This window comes from Notamacropus eugenii, chromosome 2, assembly GCF_028372415.1.
Source record: "Notamacropus eugenii isolate mMacEug1 chromosome 2, mMacEug1.pri_v2, whole genome shotgun sequence".
Classification (NCBI taxonomy): Eukaryota; Metazoa; Chordata; class Mammalia; order Diprotodontia; family Macropodidae; genus Notamacropus; species Notamacropus eugenii.
The window spans coordinates 344,417,842-344,436,045 of NC_092873.1; the positions used below are offsets into that span (position 1 = coordinate 344,417,842).

At 40.6% G+C, this 18,204-nt stretch overlaps 1 protein-coding gene across 13 annotated transcripts in view; it reads right to left on the bottom strand.

Moving 5' to 3' along the window:
- The window catches only part of TANC2 (tetratricopeptide repeat, ankyrin repeat and coiled-coil containing 2), a 551,137-nt gene that overhangs the window by 12,864 nt on the left and 520,069 nt on the right, over positions 1–18,204 (bottom strand). For 11 of the 13 annotated variants that reach the window (XM_072645876.1, XM_072645869.1, XM_072645875.1 and 8 more), the window contains 7 exons: positions 17,353–17,446; positions 11,376–11,509; positions 9,134–9,257; positions 3,602–3,777; positions 1,436–1,568; positions 913–942; positions 19–110 (listed from right to left, as the gene is read on the bottom strand). In XM_072645876.1, the coding sequence (XP_072501977.1) occupies positions 19–110; positions 913–942; positions 1,436–1,568; positions 3,602–3,777; positions 9,134–9,257; positions 11,376–11,509; positions 17,353–17,446 (783 nt within the window). The remainder of the gene's footprint in view (positions 1–18; positions 111–912; positions 943–1,435; positions 1,569–3,601; positions 3,778–9,133; positions 9,258–11,375; positions 11,510–17,352; positions 17,447–18,204) is intronic. The other 2 variants (XM_072645872.1, XM_072645871.1) reach the window with 1 other exon arrangement.

Sequence of the window (18,204 nt, forward strand, 5' to 3'; positions counted from 1 at the left end):
TCCACTACCTCTTCATACCTTATAAAACATGTCCCCTTCCTCCATCAGCTTGCTCAACAGGATGATCATGATGTCTGGTTTGGAGGTGGCCATCGCCCAAGTGGCTGGACCTGTAGTGTACAGGATGCATGATGGGTAAAAAACTCATACAATGCAAGGGTGGTAGGAAGCTAGGTGAAAAAAATATCCTGGGGGAATTTCTGCTGAGAGAACAACTTGGTGTGAGCGTAATGCTCCATAATTCATTTCTTATCTTGCAAGTTTGAAGTTACTCCAAGACAACAAGCAGGGTTTGATTTGTATTCACCTTAAAATATGAAATAGTGCCACAGGAGGGCAGCAGAGCCTGTGGAAATCATTTGGTTTAAAAAAAAAAAATTAAATTAAAAAATTTAAATCAGGCAATCAGAAGAGATGGCTTACAAAAGAGATCACGATAAGATTTTTAAAAATCTAGTGGTAATCTATTTTGGGAACTGGGACTCAAAAGCCCCAGCCTTTAGGCCTCTTGATTGTGAAAGAAGCACTTTGTAGAAAGGATATTAGTAAAGATGCTAAAAACCTCTTTCAATGTACAAGGACCAAAGAGGGAGAGGTCCATTCGGAACCAGGTTTATAGTACCATTGTCAAACAGTTCAGAGAATAGCTGACTTCACCCAAAAGAGGGGGAAGGAAGGGTTAAGCTGATTAGTTCACAGGCTGCCTGAAAGAACCCACCCAGTTTTCCCAGAGTTAGTTGTCAAAAGTTCAAGTTATTCTCTACAACAGTCATTAAAATAAATCTTCTTTTAAGGTGAAGTAAATTAAAAGATTAGAAGTGTAGGGAACTCATGCAAGCTAAATCAAAGAGGAGAAGGCAAAGCTGACCAAGCCATCAGACTGGGCCTGATGCTGACAGCGGTGAGATATACCTCGTGGGCGACTCGGTAACGTCTGACAACCTTCAAAGAAAGGAGAAAACAAAAAGTTGTAGGAGAGGAAAAAAAATGGATGAAGGTGAAAAAAAAGAAGGAAAAAGCAGCAGTGAGAGGCAGCAGCAAGAAAGCTGGCATACCAGCCAACCCCTTCTCTAGGCCCGTGGGGTGGGGGAGCAGCTGAGGACAGCAGTAGCGCAGGGACTGGAGATTCTAAAAGCACATACAGAGCAAGGGAAGCAGGCTCACTGGGAGAGCTGTGAGATGGGGCTGGTACAGAGGCATCAGTCAGGGTCACAGTCCTAGCAGACTGCTGGCCAATGCTGGTCACAGGGTATTATAGACAGGAGCTCCAAGGGTGCTCTTTCTGTGCCAGGCATCTTTCTGTTTACTTGGGCAACAGTGAATCAGGGAGTGTGGGCAGGACACCCACGCTCGTACCACATGTTTGGGGCATTAAGACTGCGAGACCAGTCCTGCCCAGGGTGCAGGTGGCCAGCACCTTCTCCCTGTCCCCTACCTATCTTGGCTCCTTTCTTCAGAAGGGTGACTACGACAGAAGTATTTCGGCATCCCACTGCTCTGTCCAGGGGACGCATCCCACTGTAGTCAACATGCTCGATCATGGCCCCATGATCCACCAGGAATTGTACCTAGGAAGTCAAAAAAAAGAAAGTCATTAGTCTGGGCTTAGTGGGATAGAACAGCTGCATTTCTCTTCTCCAGCATGTGGTTTTAGCTAGGCTGTGAGACTAAGCAACCAGTTAATCACCAAACATTTATGGAGATGCATTGGAAAACATGACCCATAAGAGAAGGAGCCCTAGCCCTGGCTTGGCTGGCCAGAAGACTTTGAGGGGACAGTTCCTAAGTTCATAGTTCATAAGTAGCCTATTCAGTGTTCTCACAAACTACTTTATGTTCTGATGAGGCTTAAGCTTCAAACTTCCCAGGAGAGCATGTTGTAATCTCATAGATTTAGAGTTGGAAGGGATCTCAGAGGCTATCAACTCCAACCAACCACTATCCCCTCTCCCCCATTTACAGATGGGAAAAGTGAGGTACAGAGCAATATCTTCCTGACTCTTTAAGTCCAGTAGCCTATCCACTATATGATATTACTGAATCTTGTTTTCAAGTCTGTCAATGCAGGATTGTGAGCATTTTATGTTCAGTAGTTCTTTTGCGTAGAGAAAATAAATTCTTGTCTCATACTCACTTCATATATCATACATCAAATATCTTTCCACTCCTTGCTTTGGAGACACATGTATGTATGTGTCTATTATGAGTCAAAGCCTAGCCCTGAAGTGATTTTTTCCCCTCCAGGGTACTGGGGTAAAAGTCTTGAGGAACCAAAGAGTAGGAGGAAAGGGAGTCTATACTCTCTCATTCAAGGCCAGGTTTCCCTAAGACCAAACCTGCTCTAGGCCCCTTACTGGAAAGGGAGACACAGGGCCTCCTTGCCCCTGGGGATGTTAAGAGATTATATGCAAAAATACAAGGTAATTTAGGAAGGAGAATACTAAGAGCTGTGATCTACCGTAAAGTGTGGTACCAGTAGTGAGTTTTGAAAGAAACACAAGGGATTCTCCAGGTAGAGGCTAGGAGGGAGTGCATTCCAAGGCATGGTGAGTCGTCAGTGAAAAAGATACAGAGATGAGACTGGGAAACGGAGGGTCATGTATGAGGAGCATACAAGACCAGTGTGGCTGAACCATAGAGGTGAATAACACACAATAATCCACTCTCACCTCCAGCCCTGTGGTCCTCACCTCTGACTGGTGAGTCCCTGACCCAGATACCCATGCTGTCTGTGCTTACTTCACTCCTAGCTCCACTCTTTCCAAATTTTCTTCCCAGTCCTTGACCCTGATTCCCCCTCCCTCATGCCATCCCTGGCTTTCCAGATTCTTTTATACGTTGTCTTTTCCCATTAGAATAGAAGCCCTTTAAGGGTAGGGACTGTAGTTTTTTGTTTATATTCATATTCCCAGTGCTTAACACAGTATCTGGCATATAGCAGTAAGTACTTAATAAATGCCCTTTCTAAAAAGCTGGAAAGGTAGGTCTGGGACAGGTTGAGAAGGGTTCTCAAAGCCAAATAGGAGGATTTTATTTATATTTTATTCTAAAGGAAACAGGGAGCTACTGGAATTTTCTCAATAGGAGAATGACACAGTCAGACCTGTGCTTTAGAAAAATCACTTTGACAGCTGTATGGAGGATGGACTGAAAAGGGAGATCCTTGAGGGAGGGAAAGCAGCTGGGAAGCATTCACAATAGACCAGGTAAGAGGTGATAAGGGCCTGATCTAGCAGAGTGGTGGCTGTGTGAACAGAGATATGAAACATACTGTAGAGGTAGAAATGACAGGCCTTGGCACCTGAATGGCTATCTGGGGTGAGGGAGAGGGAGGAGCCAAAGGTGCTTTATTCAGGCTGTAACAATTCCCCTGCCTTCAAAGATTATTGGCATGTTTTTTGCACTTCAATAGATAGTCAAATCTGAGAACAGGAAATTGTTGAACTTATATAAATAGGCCTCCAACTAGCTCTATCTTCCCCAAGAGTTGATGTAACTCACACTTATCCTTAACCATTTGCTTTGCACAGTATTAACTGCTACTACCTTGTGGGTCTATGTTCACAAAGAAGGATTATTTTATTTCTAGAAGGTTACTCACCACTTCAGCATCTCCATAGAAAGCTGCTAGATCCAGTGGAGTGCGGCCATTCTTGTCAGCATGATCTGTGGCAGCCCCATTCTCCACAAGTGAGCGTACCACTGGGAGGTGGCCCTTCAAGCAAGCCCAGCTGAGGGCTGTCAGTCCCTCTTTGTCCATCAGGGCAATTGAGGCACCTGGAAAAACAAGTATGAGGTCAGTGGAAGCATGAAATGAGACATCACAGTAGGAAGGAAAGCTGACTCCTTGATGGCGGTTGGATAGTATAGTGGAAAGGATGCCGGATTTGTCACATAGACTTGACTCCTACTCTTGGCTACAATACTTACTAGCTGTGTGACCACTGGCAAGTCACTTTGATTTTCTGAGAATCAGTTTCCTCATCTGCAAAATGAAGATAATAATATTTATGCTACTTACCTCACAGAATTCTTGTGAGGAAAATGTTTTGCTAATCCAGCACTTAGCACAGTGCCTGACACAGAGTAATTGCTAAATAAATGTTTGTTTGCTCTGTCATCTAAATCTTAAAATGCTATATAAATTCAACATACATTTATTAAGGGCCTACTATGTATAAAGCACTCTGCTAGGCACTGGGAGACAGACAAAATGTAACAGTCTCTGCATTTAAAGACTGTATGCTCTGCTGGGAAGACACAATACATAGATGAATAAGTACAGTAGTGGGAAAATTGAGAGGGGAACTGGAGGTGGTGGTGGTGATGGGTGGTGGACAGGGAGGAGGTGGCAGCTGAGTTGAGCCTTGGAGGAAGGCAAAAATTTGAAAAAGTATAGATTAATATAAAGAACGCATTCCAAAGATGGAGGGTGGCTTGTGTGAATGCATGGAAGCCGCAGATGAAGCATCAGTTCAGGGAACACCTAGTGGTTCAGTTTGGTTGGAATTGAGCATCTGTAAATGTGACTGCTATGAAAGAATCCTAGAAAGGTAGCTAATTCACATTAGCACTGAATCACTCCTGGAAATCTGGCATCCCTCAGAGGATAATGCATCCCTGACTACCCTTCCCAATACTGCATGCACCTTATCTCATTCTTCCCGACACACTGGATCAGGAGGAGGATTAAGGACATTTTTTACTCTTCAGTGAAATTTCCAAACCTTTCCTCTGAGGTCATCAACTCAACTACCTTTTTTCTTTCAAGATTCACCCTCATTTGTTTTTATCATCTTATCTATATCCTAATGGCAGTTATTTATAGTCTCCTAGGTCATTACTGCCTGACAATCAATAATCAGGCACTTGTGCAAGGCAGTGAGGATACAAAAATAAAAATAAAACAGTATTGGCTCTCACAGTCTTCCTCAATACCACAATCACTGCCCTAATACTTGAGGAATTCAGTAAAAATGCTAACGTCCCCTTAAATAACCTGGGCTCTCACTCATCAACTTCTTCAACTCTCATGACCTTCCTCTTCACTCCAGCTCAGCCGCACAAATGCCTTGATCTCTCACCATCACCCATAAAGACTATGGCTCCTTGACTGATAAATCCCTATCACCCCTCCCATCCTTCCTTCTTCTCTTTATGCTCACCATAACCTCTAGTCATTCTACTCTTTAAACCATCTTTGTTCTCCTAGGCTATCACTTCTGCTTCCATCTCACTATCCTTCACTCTCAATCCTGGCCTTTGATTTCCTGCTTCAACTATACAGTATTTTCAGTTCTTAAATCCTTTGCACTCAACTTCTATTTCCACTTATGTCTTACCAACCCAACCCTGTTTTACTCCCATCATATGCCTTCTTTAAGCTTATTTTCATGTTGCTGAATAGCATGGGAGGGAGTCACCTAACCATGCCTACTGCATTGGACTGCCTATTACAAACTGCTTATGAAACAGACTTCATACTACTTAGCCTGTTACTTAAGCCTTCTCCAATTTGGTCCCAATTTGCCTTTACCACCTTCATCTCCTCCTACTCTCTTACGTGTACCTTTCGCTGAAACCAGACTATCTCCTTCCTCCCCCCTCTTCCCCACAAATGCCATCTGGGTCTGCTCCTTTCCGTTCTTATTTTGTCCCATCTGAAATGCTGGAGCCTTTCCTGCTCTCTAAATTCTACATTTCCTTAAAGGTCGAGATTAATTTCAACTTCCTCTTTAACATATTCCCTCCTTTAAGATTTTATAGCACATTGTCAATTGCTTATCTGGCACTTATAATATATATAAGTCTACCACGTATTATCATTATTATTATCTTTAATCTTATATGTCACCTTCCTCATTACAATGTAAGATTTGAGGTCAAGGGACCGTTTTTGCTTTTTCCTTATTATCACCAGGGCTTAGCACAGAGCCTGGCACATGGTAAATGCTTACTATCTGCTGATTGATTATTGGTTAGAGGCTCACAGGTTCAGAGGTTTAGAAGGACTTTAGAGGTCATCTATATCAATCCCCTTCTTTTTATAGGTGAGGGGGTTATTTCTTTCCTTTTTGTATTCCCAGGGTCTAGCCCATCAGAGGTGCTTGAATAGTGCTTAGAGTGGATGATGCTGATGCTCCTAGCACATGTCTCTTACTTAAATGGCATGTATCTCCTATCAGGAGACCAGGACCTACCACATATTAGGTGGGTCCTAGAAGGTCCAGTAGCACCCTGGTGCCTGATGACTTTATCAAGAGGGAAGGAAATCTGTTCAAGTGAAGCATAAAAGTCCAAGTAATGAAGGGTGCTGGAAAACTCATTTTCTCTAGGAAGCTTTCTTCCATTATCCAGTACCATTTGAATCACTCCTTTAGTCTATATTTGCCTCTCTTCTGAATTTACATTCTTCTGTTGTGTGATAAACCATCTGGAAAATCTTTTATGTGCTGATTTCAGTAATTATGTCTCTCTTACTAGAGTACAAGGCTTGGATGCCAAAGCTTTATCTTCTACTTCTTTTGTATCCTTCAATAGTAATCAAATAGTGGTTTCCTGAATTCATTCATTCATTCAACAAACATTAATGTTTACACATTGTTGCTAATCAATATTAACACTTGTTAACTAAGTTGAGGGGCAGCTAGGTGGTGCAGTGAACTGAGTGCTGGGCTTAAAGTCAGGCAGACACAATCTTTATGAGTTCAAGTGTGGCCTCAGACACTTACAATGTGACTCTGGGCAAGTCACTTTACCTTGTTTGCTTCAGTTTCCTCATCTGTAAAATGAGCTGGAGAAGAAAATGTCAAAACCACTCCAGTATCTTTGCCAAGAAAACCCCAAGTGAGGTCACAAAGAGTGGACATAACTGAAATGACTGCACAACAAAACTAAGTTAGAGATCAACTTTGTGAGCTTGGGATACTTCTAGCCTCCCTTCACTCAAAATCTCAGGTATAAGAGAACCTGAGTTCTCACTTGAACTGCGCTCTTGCTAGGGTGAGGTCTCTTTAGCAATGACCTTGCCTGACTGCTTCATCACTCCTTCTATAATGAAGGATAACCATAGTTCTCTGCCTTTCATGGGGGAATGGAAGAAACCAGACCTTTGATATCAACAACTGCTATTTATATACTGAGTTGTTACCATTTTTTCATATTGCTAAGTGTAATTTGTAAATGGAGCAGTGATGCTAATGGATAATTTTGATTGCAGAACCATTTCTAAGGAGGTCACCCAGGGGCAGCACTTAGAGATTCTTAGGATAAGGCCTGGTTCTCCCACAATGATAGGAAGGGCTGGCCCAACTGAATAGGAAGGTTTCAGGTTCCCAATACCAAGGGGAATCCAAAGAAGACCTAGAGAAAAAATGGCTTTTCAAAAACAAAGGATATGGGGAAAGTGAAGAACACAAGGAAAAACAATGAGAAATCATCCTATGATATTTTCACGATCAAAATCATCTATTACCAATCACATTAAAAGTAGCCTTGGGACTAGCCCATTTTCAGTGGTAAGGAAGAAAGAGCATTTGGATTCTGTTTTGGGGAGTCTCTGCCATGTGGGAGGCAACGTGTAGCTGTATAAAGGTGATCACTGTTGTATCATTATGTGAACTTAGTTCCTCAACCAGTCATCTGGTGGCAGTGGCAATTGGATGGAGGAAACATGGATTTTCCTCAGTCTGGCAGCTGTTGCCAGCGAGGTGGAGTTAACTATGTGTCATTGGGAATGGTTCACAGATTCTGGCACAGCCCTGTCACTCTTTAGTTGACACAGGCTAACCCTCCCTGGAGGATCTGGCCATTGGGACATGAAGTCTCTGACTTTGGTGGAGTTGAGAGTTGGGGAAGGACTCCTGACACTGCCATGGAAAAACTGCTCTTAGCTATTCCTGCCTGGGTACTATTTTGGGCAATTTATACTTTTGTAAATATGCATCCATTTCACTAAGATTGTCAAATTTATTGGCATAGTTGGGCAAAATAGTTCCTAATTATTGTTTTAATTTCTTTTTCACTGGTGGTGATGTATTCTAACCCTAACCCTTTTCATTTTTGATACTTCTAATTTGGTTTTCTTCTTCCTTTTTAAAAATTAAATTAATCAAAGGTTTATCTATTTTAGCTGGGCACTATTTTGCAAGAATGGCAAAGGAGAAAGTATGTCTATACAATTCTATAAACTGAGGTTCAATGTTTACTCATAGTCATATTAACTAGTACAATCAATCAATCCAATCCCACTGGCTCAATAATAAATGCCACCACTAAATGGTGATACCGTGTATTGTTCTAGGTTGGGCATGAAGTGATGACACCTGTCATCTTTCTGCTGTTTCCCCTTAGAAATCAGCAACCATATTACCTTTATGTTCCTAGAGACAGCTAGGTGGTGCCGTAGTGCATATAGCACTGGACCTAGAGTCAAGAAAACCTGAGTTTGAATCTAGCCTTGAACACTTCTCAGCTATGGGCAAGTCATTTGCCTCATTTTCCTCAGATGTCAAATGGGAATAATACTAGCACCTATGTCCTAGAGTTGCTGTGAAGATCAAATGAGATGATATTTGAAAAATGCTATATAAATGATAAGTATTAGTCTTAGTGGCAGGTGGTTGAGGTCAGCAGCACAGAAGGAATTAGCAGGGTCTGAAATGCTTTATGACTGTAGTGTGAACATAACTTTCTCTAACAGCCTTCCCAGAACAAAAGGTTTGTGGAGGTTGTGAAATGACAAAAGGACCTTCTCTGTATTTGTATTCTGACTTCTGCTTAAATAGAACATGTTGTTTTTATTTGCCCGATCTTGCATCTGCCTTTTCAGTAAACAAGACAATGCTGACTGTCAGCAGTTAAGTTGGCAAATGCCATATGGGATGATAAAATCTGAGACAAAATAAAATGTTAAGAATTAATGCATATCTATAGCTGTTAATAAGACAAGGACATTGGAAGTGTCATAAAGTACCTGGAGTTTTCCTTTAAGTTTTCAACCAATGAACTAATTAACACTTTTCTTTACTCCCTCTTAGAATGTCTAGGAATCAGTGATAAATTAGGCGAACACTTTGTGCATTTACATGGCTCTGCCAACCTAGGTCTGGGTTCCTAACATGGAAGAACTCACCTTGTGCCAGTAGGAAATCTACTGTCCCTAGGTGACCCTCTGAAGCTGCCATCATTAGAGGAGTGCGGCCTTGCTTGTCTGCCATATTAACATCAGCTCCATGGGTGAGTAAGAGGTCAACAATCTGTGAATGCAGAGAAACAGGGACTGATGGTGTTGAAGCAAGGTTGCGGTGAAGACACATGGATTCTTTCATATATATCAAGTGAATTCCCCAAACTCTGCCAGTGGGACTGACCATCTGTTACCCATCTTCAATGTATGTAAAGTTCTCAGTAAAATTTAATTTAAACTCTGAGTTTCCAGTGACCTACAAACAAGGAACTTGAGAAGAGAGACTCGGGTAAAAATGCCTGGCTCACTTGTCACAAAATGAAAAGAACATTAAGAAAATAACCACCAAGAAGTGAAGGTAACTAAATAATCTTGTAATGCACAGTTTTTAAAATTGTTGGGCATATTCCTCCCTGAGGGACTGTGAGATCCTATTAGGGAAGATTGTGAAATATTAACCAAAATTATTAAAAAAAAATCTTGAGCACAACTCCAGTATAAGTATACCCATTTCCTCCCCAAATAAAACATAGTTAAAATTAGAATCAACAAAAGTGAGATGAAAACAGTGAATTGGTTCTAACCGGTAGGGGATGACAGAAAAGGAGCCCACACTGAACTGCAGGCAGTGGGCTCTCACTTCTAACCTCATGTCCCTGCTCTCTCTTCCTCTTGCCTTCAGGGGAATCCCAGGCCTCCTCCTCTGATACCGTTGGGTGTTGCCTTTTTGTGAACACAGCCCAAGGAGAACCTCTGGTACTCAGGTGCCAAGTCCCTCCTGTGTTGGCCTTCTGTGTACCAGAAAGTTTTTCTATTCCCACCTGCGGGTAAATGGAGGTTGCTAGAATGGTCAGGATTTGGGCCAGGGACAAAGCCACTGCTCCATGCCTTTCCTTCATGGTTGATCCCAAGTGTCTATGGTGTCACAGCATAGAGGTTAAAGATTTGAGGGGCTGCCAGCCACCACTGCGTTTTCCTTTTTTTTCTTTTGGAAGGCAGCGTTAAACAGTAGAGAGAGTATTAACTTTGGAATTAGAAAACTTGGGTTAACTACTGACTTTGCCACTTACTACTTGTGTGGTATTAGAGAAGTCACTTTCTTTTGGTATCACTTTCCTCAATTGTTCAAGGAGAAAATAAATTATGATTTTTTAATCCTATGACAGTGAAGGCAGTGTAGTGGTTATTTACATTATTTTATACATTCTGTTTATTGTATATCTGATGTGTTAGAATATTGTAACAAATTCTTCATTTTATTCAAATAAAATGAGTAGAAATTATTTATGTAGATCACTTTATGCAAAATGGATGGCAGGGTATTTTTTTGTAAAAAAATAAGTGGTGAGTGTGCTACATAAAATTTGGGAACCATGGCCATAATGCAGCATCTAACTCCAACAGAAATCCACATAAATTGTAACTGCATACTTGGCGAATACTTTTGAAAGCAATTCTTTGTGTAATAGTGACTGTATCAAATTTTAAAAGTTGCAAACTTGCAATGAGTCATCATGGCTGAAATCCAATAAAAGAAAACATTTTTGCACTCTATCTTCAATACTGTTCAGCTTCTAGGTCTTCTTGTTCTTTTTGGATACTTCCAAAGATTGTTATCCCTACTAAATTACCTCCCTTCCCTTCTTTCCTCTCCTCCCTCCCCCAACGTAGAGTAAACTAGCATTTCATCCAGAATCCAAAAAACTTGAACTTCTTTTTGCCATATTCTGAATTCTACTGTTGCAAGAAGGGACAAATTACTGAGAGAAGGGATTTTATTTTTAGAAATGTAACTTCTAGAGTGTATTATAAGGTAGGTACACTTTTATCCCAATATTCTCTTTTATATATACAGTACAGTGCTAACAGGTGTCAGAATGACAACACTAAAGCGCTTTCCAAACATTTGTATAAAGACCAAAAATTAAGTTCCATGTAGTTTTGGTGTTAAGCATAGTCTAATTCTTTGAAAACTGGAATCTATATGTGACATATATAGTTGGTTAAACAGAATAGCCAGTTAATCAACAGGGTCTATTCTAGATGAATGAAAGTTTATTAAATTTTCCTTACTGAGGGAGACATTGCTTGTGGTCCACTGGTTCCACATATTAAAAAAATAAGTTTTGGTTGGGATTGCTTTAGATTCATACATACTCATAGATAGATTCATAAATATCTCACTTACCTGCCAATGACCTTGCCGAACAGTGCTGAATAAAGGCACTGCCCCCCGACGATTTGGCTGGGCCACTGCCGCCCCTTGTTCCAAAAGCAGGCGACATACATCTAGTTTGCCCCTTCCAGCTGCAGCAGTCAGGGCTAAGGAGAAAAAATATAGATTGAGGATTGTCTATTCTCATCCTTTCACATCTCAAACTTTTGTATGATAACCAATATAATATTTGAAGAATGCAACTGTTATTTAACCGAGATCAATGTGTTTTGTGAGAAATTAGGACCTAACTAATATGGCCACTTTTCCATTTGCCCTGCAGCTGTCTCCTTCCTTCCCCCCGCTGCCCCAATAATGACCCTCTAGACCTATACCACCAGAGACCATCCATCCCCTACCTCCCCATCCAATTACTCTGCTCGGCTTTTGCACTTCTCCCTGGGACTGAGCTATCTTGATTAGTTGGTGAAAACTCACTTGACTCACTATATCTAAGATGACCCAGATCATGTTTCATTTTCCTGTCTAACAACCTACCAGGAAACCAAGGTCTGCCCAGCTTGGCATCTTACCATCTTCTCTGCTGCTGTATGCCCCTTCTAACTCTTGTTATTGGAACACTCATCAAATTAATGGTATTGTGACTATTGGAAAATGTGAGACAATCTACTGCCATGGGGCTCCACTTAGTACCCAGACCAAAATTCCCTACCTTGGCCCATACTCCCCTTTATGTGACATATCTCCCTATCAGAATGGAAGTTACTTGGGGGAAGTTAATTTTGTTATTTGTTATAACAAAAGTTACTTTTGTTTTTGTATCCCCAAGCCTTGAACTTAGTAGGTACCCAGGGAATACTTGTTCACTCATTTATTTTAATAAACTTAAGTTTTAAAAGGAAAATATTAAAAGGAAAAAAAAGAAAAACCAGTGGCTACAAATTTGCAGCAAATGAGGCTATACCAATTAACCAGTCAATCACCCGCAGAGAAACTAAGCCTCTTTGGCTTTTCCTTCTCATATGATCCCTACTCCTTTGATCTTTTCTTCTCTCTTCAGGTGCCCTTTCCCCATTTTCCTTCCTATATTTCTCCTATTAATTTATCAAGCTCTGCTTTGATAGGTCTTTTGGAATGATAATTTCCATTTGAATCTGCCAGGAACACTTTTTTCCTACTGTAATAGGACACTAGCAGAGAAATTTCCTTTGCTCGTAATGGATGCTTCTGACATAACTTAGATTTTATCATAAGCCTAAAGATACATGGTGTCCGAATTCAGGAGGGGGTGCTTTCCCTGTGCTGTGTCTCCAACCTACCACAGTTAGCATTATCTTCTTATCCCGCTCCCCCCCCCCCCCCGCCCCCCAATGAAGTAGCCTCTGCCAGGTGCTATGGCTTTACTGTGTTCGTGCCAGGAAATGATACTGTTCCAGGTATTTAAACTAATGCAGGAATTTACTATGCTAGTTATTAACACCCTTTTCTATTCCATAGATTATTGTGTTGTATTGATAAAGCAGCACGGGGGCAGAACAAGTGAACTCACACCTTTCCAGGATGAGAGAGATGGGGAGAGGTAGTTTGGTAATTGGCATAGTGCCTTACACTTCTCTTTACTGCTTGCATTCTTGCATTCTTGTTAAAAGTGTCCTTGTCTTACTATGATGTCACATATTTAATTCTGTTTGGAGGGTGAAGCAATCTAGAGGAATGTAAGTGACTGAGAGCAAGGGATTTGAATAGATGACAGACACAAACAGGTTCTCAGACCCTGGCTGTGGTAATGGGTGCCATAATACTCTTGGTTCTGACATCTCAAAGAACCTAAATACAAGAATGGTAGTCCTGAGGACAGGGGCCAACTTTCTTCATTTTCATTAGATTGCTAGTGTATTTTCAACCATTACTTCTGTCTCCTTTAGTAGAGCCAGAACTTCTTAATGTCTCTGGAGAAAGGGAGTGATGTGTGACAAAGATATCCTTCTTGGTGAAATACTGCCTTATGCAAGGCAGGGATCCAGTAAGCTTCACACAATTATTAGCATGAAAAGAGAATTCAGTTCTTTGCTATAAAGAGACTTAAATAACTTTACCTTCATACAACTTTTTGTTGTTTGTGACATAAATATACAAAATGGTGGGGATTCTATAACTGCCTACGTCATCCACTGGCTACAGTTTCATTAGAAGAAGTAGACACCCGGAGTTATGTTTTCTTCTAAATTCTTCCATGAAATATGTGGTTCTCTTATCTCCCTAGGGAGCTCCAAATACGTGGGCTTATTTCTTGTAAAAAGGGGTGAGGTGTGGAGGATGCTGAAATTACTGCAGTGGTGAGATGATGACAGGAGTGATACTTTATTTTAAAGGAAAAGAAGGATATTTTTCTGAGCTGGTAAAGAAAATAGGCTCAGTTCCTTACTTCGTGTGCCATACCTCACCCAATCACACACTGAAAAACAACTGTTGTTCAACAAAGAGAATATATCAATCTGTAACTCTGGAAACCTAACTAGACACAAACAAAAACCTTTTATATGGCCATTTGTAATTTTTCCTACTTAGCTGTTAATGTATGCCTTTTGTTTATGAACTTGGCTGGTTCTCATCATTAGCTTAACTCTTATGTAAAGCCAGCCTATCTTTAATTTTCAATATGAGCAACATTCAAGGTATCTTTGCTTACCCCAGGACAGAGATGCTCCGTGACATCTCATAGGTGATGGATTTAGAAAGTATTGTTAGCCTAAAAACTGACCTACATAGGACTTGTATTTATGTATGTTTAGATTTATTTTTAGACTTCTCAAAATCAACCCTTCTCATTTTTGAGGTCCTTTCAGGGAGTTCAATGGTTCAATGCTCTCTGAGGTGAAAGCAGTTCTCCTTGTTTTACATGACTGACGTATTACCTGACCTAGAAGCTCTCTTATATCAGGCATTCTAGATGTTTCCTGGGACTTTAATTTCAAAAGTTCAGAGATTTCAATAGTTCATGAAAAACCTCTGGTTCTAGGCATAGAATTGGTCCTGGCTGTGACCCAAGAGGCAGCACATGAGCTATGTTGTACAGGGCAGTTATTAGCAATTACAAGAAGCACTTTATGATATTTGAAAGAATGGGGCATTTATGAACTTCTCCTGACAACTGTTTGTATTCTAACAGTAATTGTCAGACATCAGAGAGTACAGGGTTTGGAGTCAGGAAGACCTGAATTCAAATCCAGCCTGAGATACTTACTAGCTGTTTTGACCTTGGGCAAGTCATTTGTCACTCTATATGTTTCAGTTTCCTCAACTATAAAATGGGGATAATAACAGCACCTATCCTATATTTAGCATAGTACCTGGTACTTATTATGGCATTAATAAAAGCTAGCTATTATTATTACATCAAACTTCGATTTTAATGATTTGGTAAAACTCAAAGTAATTCATTTTTAGAGAAGACACCATGGCTCTCTGGAAAATGTTCAGGTGGAACACTATGCCAAACTGGCAGATTGCATTTGGAGGTAGTATTTTACTTGGATCTGGTTTTATCGTGCCATTGCTGGTGCTTAAGTTAGGATGTAATCTGGCATTTGGATGCGGGTGAGAGTGTCATTAATCCTGGCAGTGAATTTCACTCCAAACAAGAAAGCAACAGAAATAAGTAAGACTGATCTGCTTTCAAAATCTAGAAGCATGGAATTACTTTGGTTACTTTTCACACAGTTTTTTAAAATAAAAAATCCTCAAGATTTGAAGCTTTTTGAAGCAAAAAACATTTCCAGGTAAAGCCAGTCCTATAAATGACAAATGGATCTTAGAACAGTGTGTTAAGTCCCTTCCTAAAGACTTGTAATGGTTTTGTTCACAGGCTAGTCAGAGTATGCTAAGGTTTATCTGAGTCATACATGCTCCTTTCTCCATGGGAATCATATGATAAGGCCAGAGGTAGATAGAAGAAGTAGCCTGGAGATGGGAAGATTCTGTGTGTAGAGTAAATAAGGAAGAAGCTAAAAGTGATTGGAATGTCTCCTCCCTAACCATGAAAAACTGGTGTGGTTACCGATTAGCCTGGAGATATGGGTCCTATGGAGGCAAGCAGAGAAGACACATATTAGTCACTGCCTTCCAAAAGAACATGGTAAACTAGTGCTGATTTCATGGTCTCTCCAGGGGCTTGAGATGCTATGCTCTAAGGGAGCTTCCCTAGCATCCTTTTAATCAGGAAACTCCTGTGGCTGAGCCAGTCCTCCCAGGGAAAATCTGCAAATATAGCAGATCCCTAAGGTTGGTCCTAATTTGGGTCTATAGCCCTGAGGCAGGGAGGGAAGGGAATACAAAGTATTTTATCAGCTTCACCTCCTTCTTTTTTGTGTTGTCCCAAGAGAAGTCTGTGAAAGCCTGTGGGTGGAAATGAAATTAGCCAGATGATGACAGCTAGATGAAGGAAGGTGCTATTGGATCGAGTGGAGCAGTTGCAGAGAGAAGTGGGAGGAGACCATGATGTTCTAGGTACCTGATTTAGAAAAGATGTTATGTAAAATGACATCCCAAGTACTATAGGTGATAGAGAAGGGCAATCCAGCTCAGGGAATTGATTATCAGGGTCATTCAACAACTCACATTCTCCTTATGTAAAATCTTGATCGTTTAAAGAATAAGCCCTACATAACTTTCTTGATTCTTTTTAAGGATTTCCCTCATGGGGGAGTTAAAAGAACTTCCTTAAGGCCATTACTGTAATTATCTTTTCTATGGCTCCCCAGCCTCTACCATCACCAGATGGCCACCACTCTCTTAGCTACAACAGTGCTGATAGAAACAGCTGGTATCCCTGGAAACAATAGGACTGCTTGTGTATTTGGTAGCATTTAGGTGGGGGAGGGGTCATATACTGATACTAGAGATGAACACAATTCATTTTCTTTAGCTGGGTCACAAAACTAGACCAATGATTGTGGCTGTTGTGAGATCATTTTCTTGAGCCTCTAGACTCCTTCAGGGTCAATCTTCTATGGCAGGTGGTCTTATCTGCCTACATCTGGCCTTAGAAAAAGAAGGAATGTCAAAAAAGCAAACTCTTGATCTAGAGACCATTCCTCAGGCTGCTAGTGAAATCAGTCAAACCATTTAGCAATTTTGCTCTGGAAGGAAATTTCCTAATCCAGTAAGTCAGCATTGCTTTTATATGGGCTCTCTTATCTCTAATAACATTTTGACCTTAAACCAAAATAACATTCTCCTCACTTAGGACAACACCCCCTCAAAATTGACCATCTGAATATGTGCATGGTTTTCCTGGCAGATAGGAGGCATGCCTATGGTGAAATTGTGGTTTTCATGGACCTGGCTTCTAACATACACCACAAAAGTTACTGGTATTATTTCAGATGCTTCAATTTAGAGTAAGGAGAATTTAACAGTCATTTTTCCATGAAGGACAAAAGAAAAATCCTACTTGTGCAGCAAAGCTCAGCTAATTCAACGAATTACTCTGTTACAGACTGATGGAAAAAGAGATGGGGGAATGGGTTTAGGATTTGTATCAGCTTTTTCTCTAGTACAGTAACTTAACTTTAACATATAGCTCCAACATAATAAGCAATACACTAAGGGCTGGCAGAGGGACTATTTTGACATTTGAATTTATAACTGAAGGTGGAGAGTTATTTTTATGTGGAAAACATTTCTTCCATAGTTACTTCAAGGGGTCAAAGGAAGAAAAAATAGACAATTCCTACTATTCTAATCTGGCACAGAGTAAGGAAACTTTTAGTCTCTCAAAAGCATTTTGAAACAGCAGGGGTGAATATCACATAGAACTCTAGTAATAGGAGTGGTATAAGCCCTAAAGTAAAAAGTAAAAGTGAACACTTTTAGGGCTTCAGCAACTGTAACTTACCATGATGACTCTGTAGATCACCACCAAAAAGGTTCTAAACAAACATGACCCAGGGACAAGAGAGGGCTAAGCAAAGATACCCATGGAAGTTACCTGTCTCTCCCCAGAGGCTGTCAAAGCTGTTGATCTGGGCTCGTTCTACTTCCTCTTCATCTTTTTCTGGAAGATCGAGCAGGTAGGAGACGATCTGAAACAAAATGTCCCATCAGATCAAACTTCACCATGATAGGGCCTATTAACAAACTGACCATTGTCCTTTGAATACAGAGTGCCAGATGAAACTTGTGCTATCCAGGTTGGAATGAACCTCCCACTAGTACAAGTTCTTAGAACCCATGATCTTGAGAAAAGCCAATCAGGAGTCACCAGGATAAGCATTTGTTTTAGGAAATAATGGATCAGTAGTTTTAAACCTTTGTAGAATATAAATTATATACCTAGTATGTGTCTCTTTCAGACACTGATTCTTTTAACTTTAAACTGAATTTATATACTCAATAATTTCTGTGAAAATGAGTAAGGGAAAATAAAAATATGGAAAAATAGGAGCCTGAAAGCTGGGTCCGCTGACTCCAGCACCAGCTTTCCTTCCATCTCCCATTCAGTGGTCTCTTGTGGATACTTTAGGTCAGCAGCTAAGGATGCCCATGTTAGTAAGGAATGACTATGATTACAGAAAATGAGTACTGCCGTAATTTTCAAACTGAAAGAAAAGGTCTTATAATTAACGCATTGCCTATTATTCTTGTTAACGGAGGGGAGCCTTCACTGCCCTTCTGACATCTGTTGGACTCGATTCTTACCTTTCAGTTTCAGAGATCTATAAAACCCCTTATGAATCTCCCCTCACTAGGTACGATCTAAGAGCAGCACGTGTTGTTGGTTCTTTGTCAGCTGGAAAAATCCATGCCATTTTTTGCCAGTTTCCCAGAATTATGGTACAAT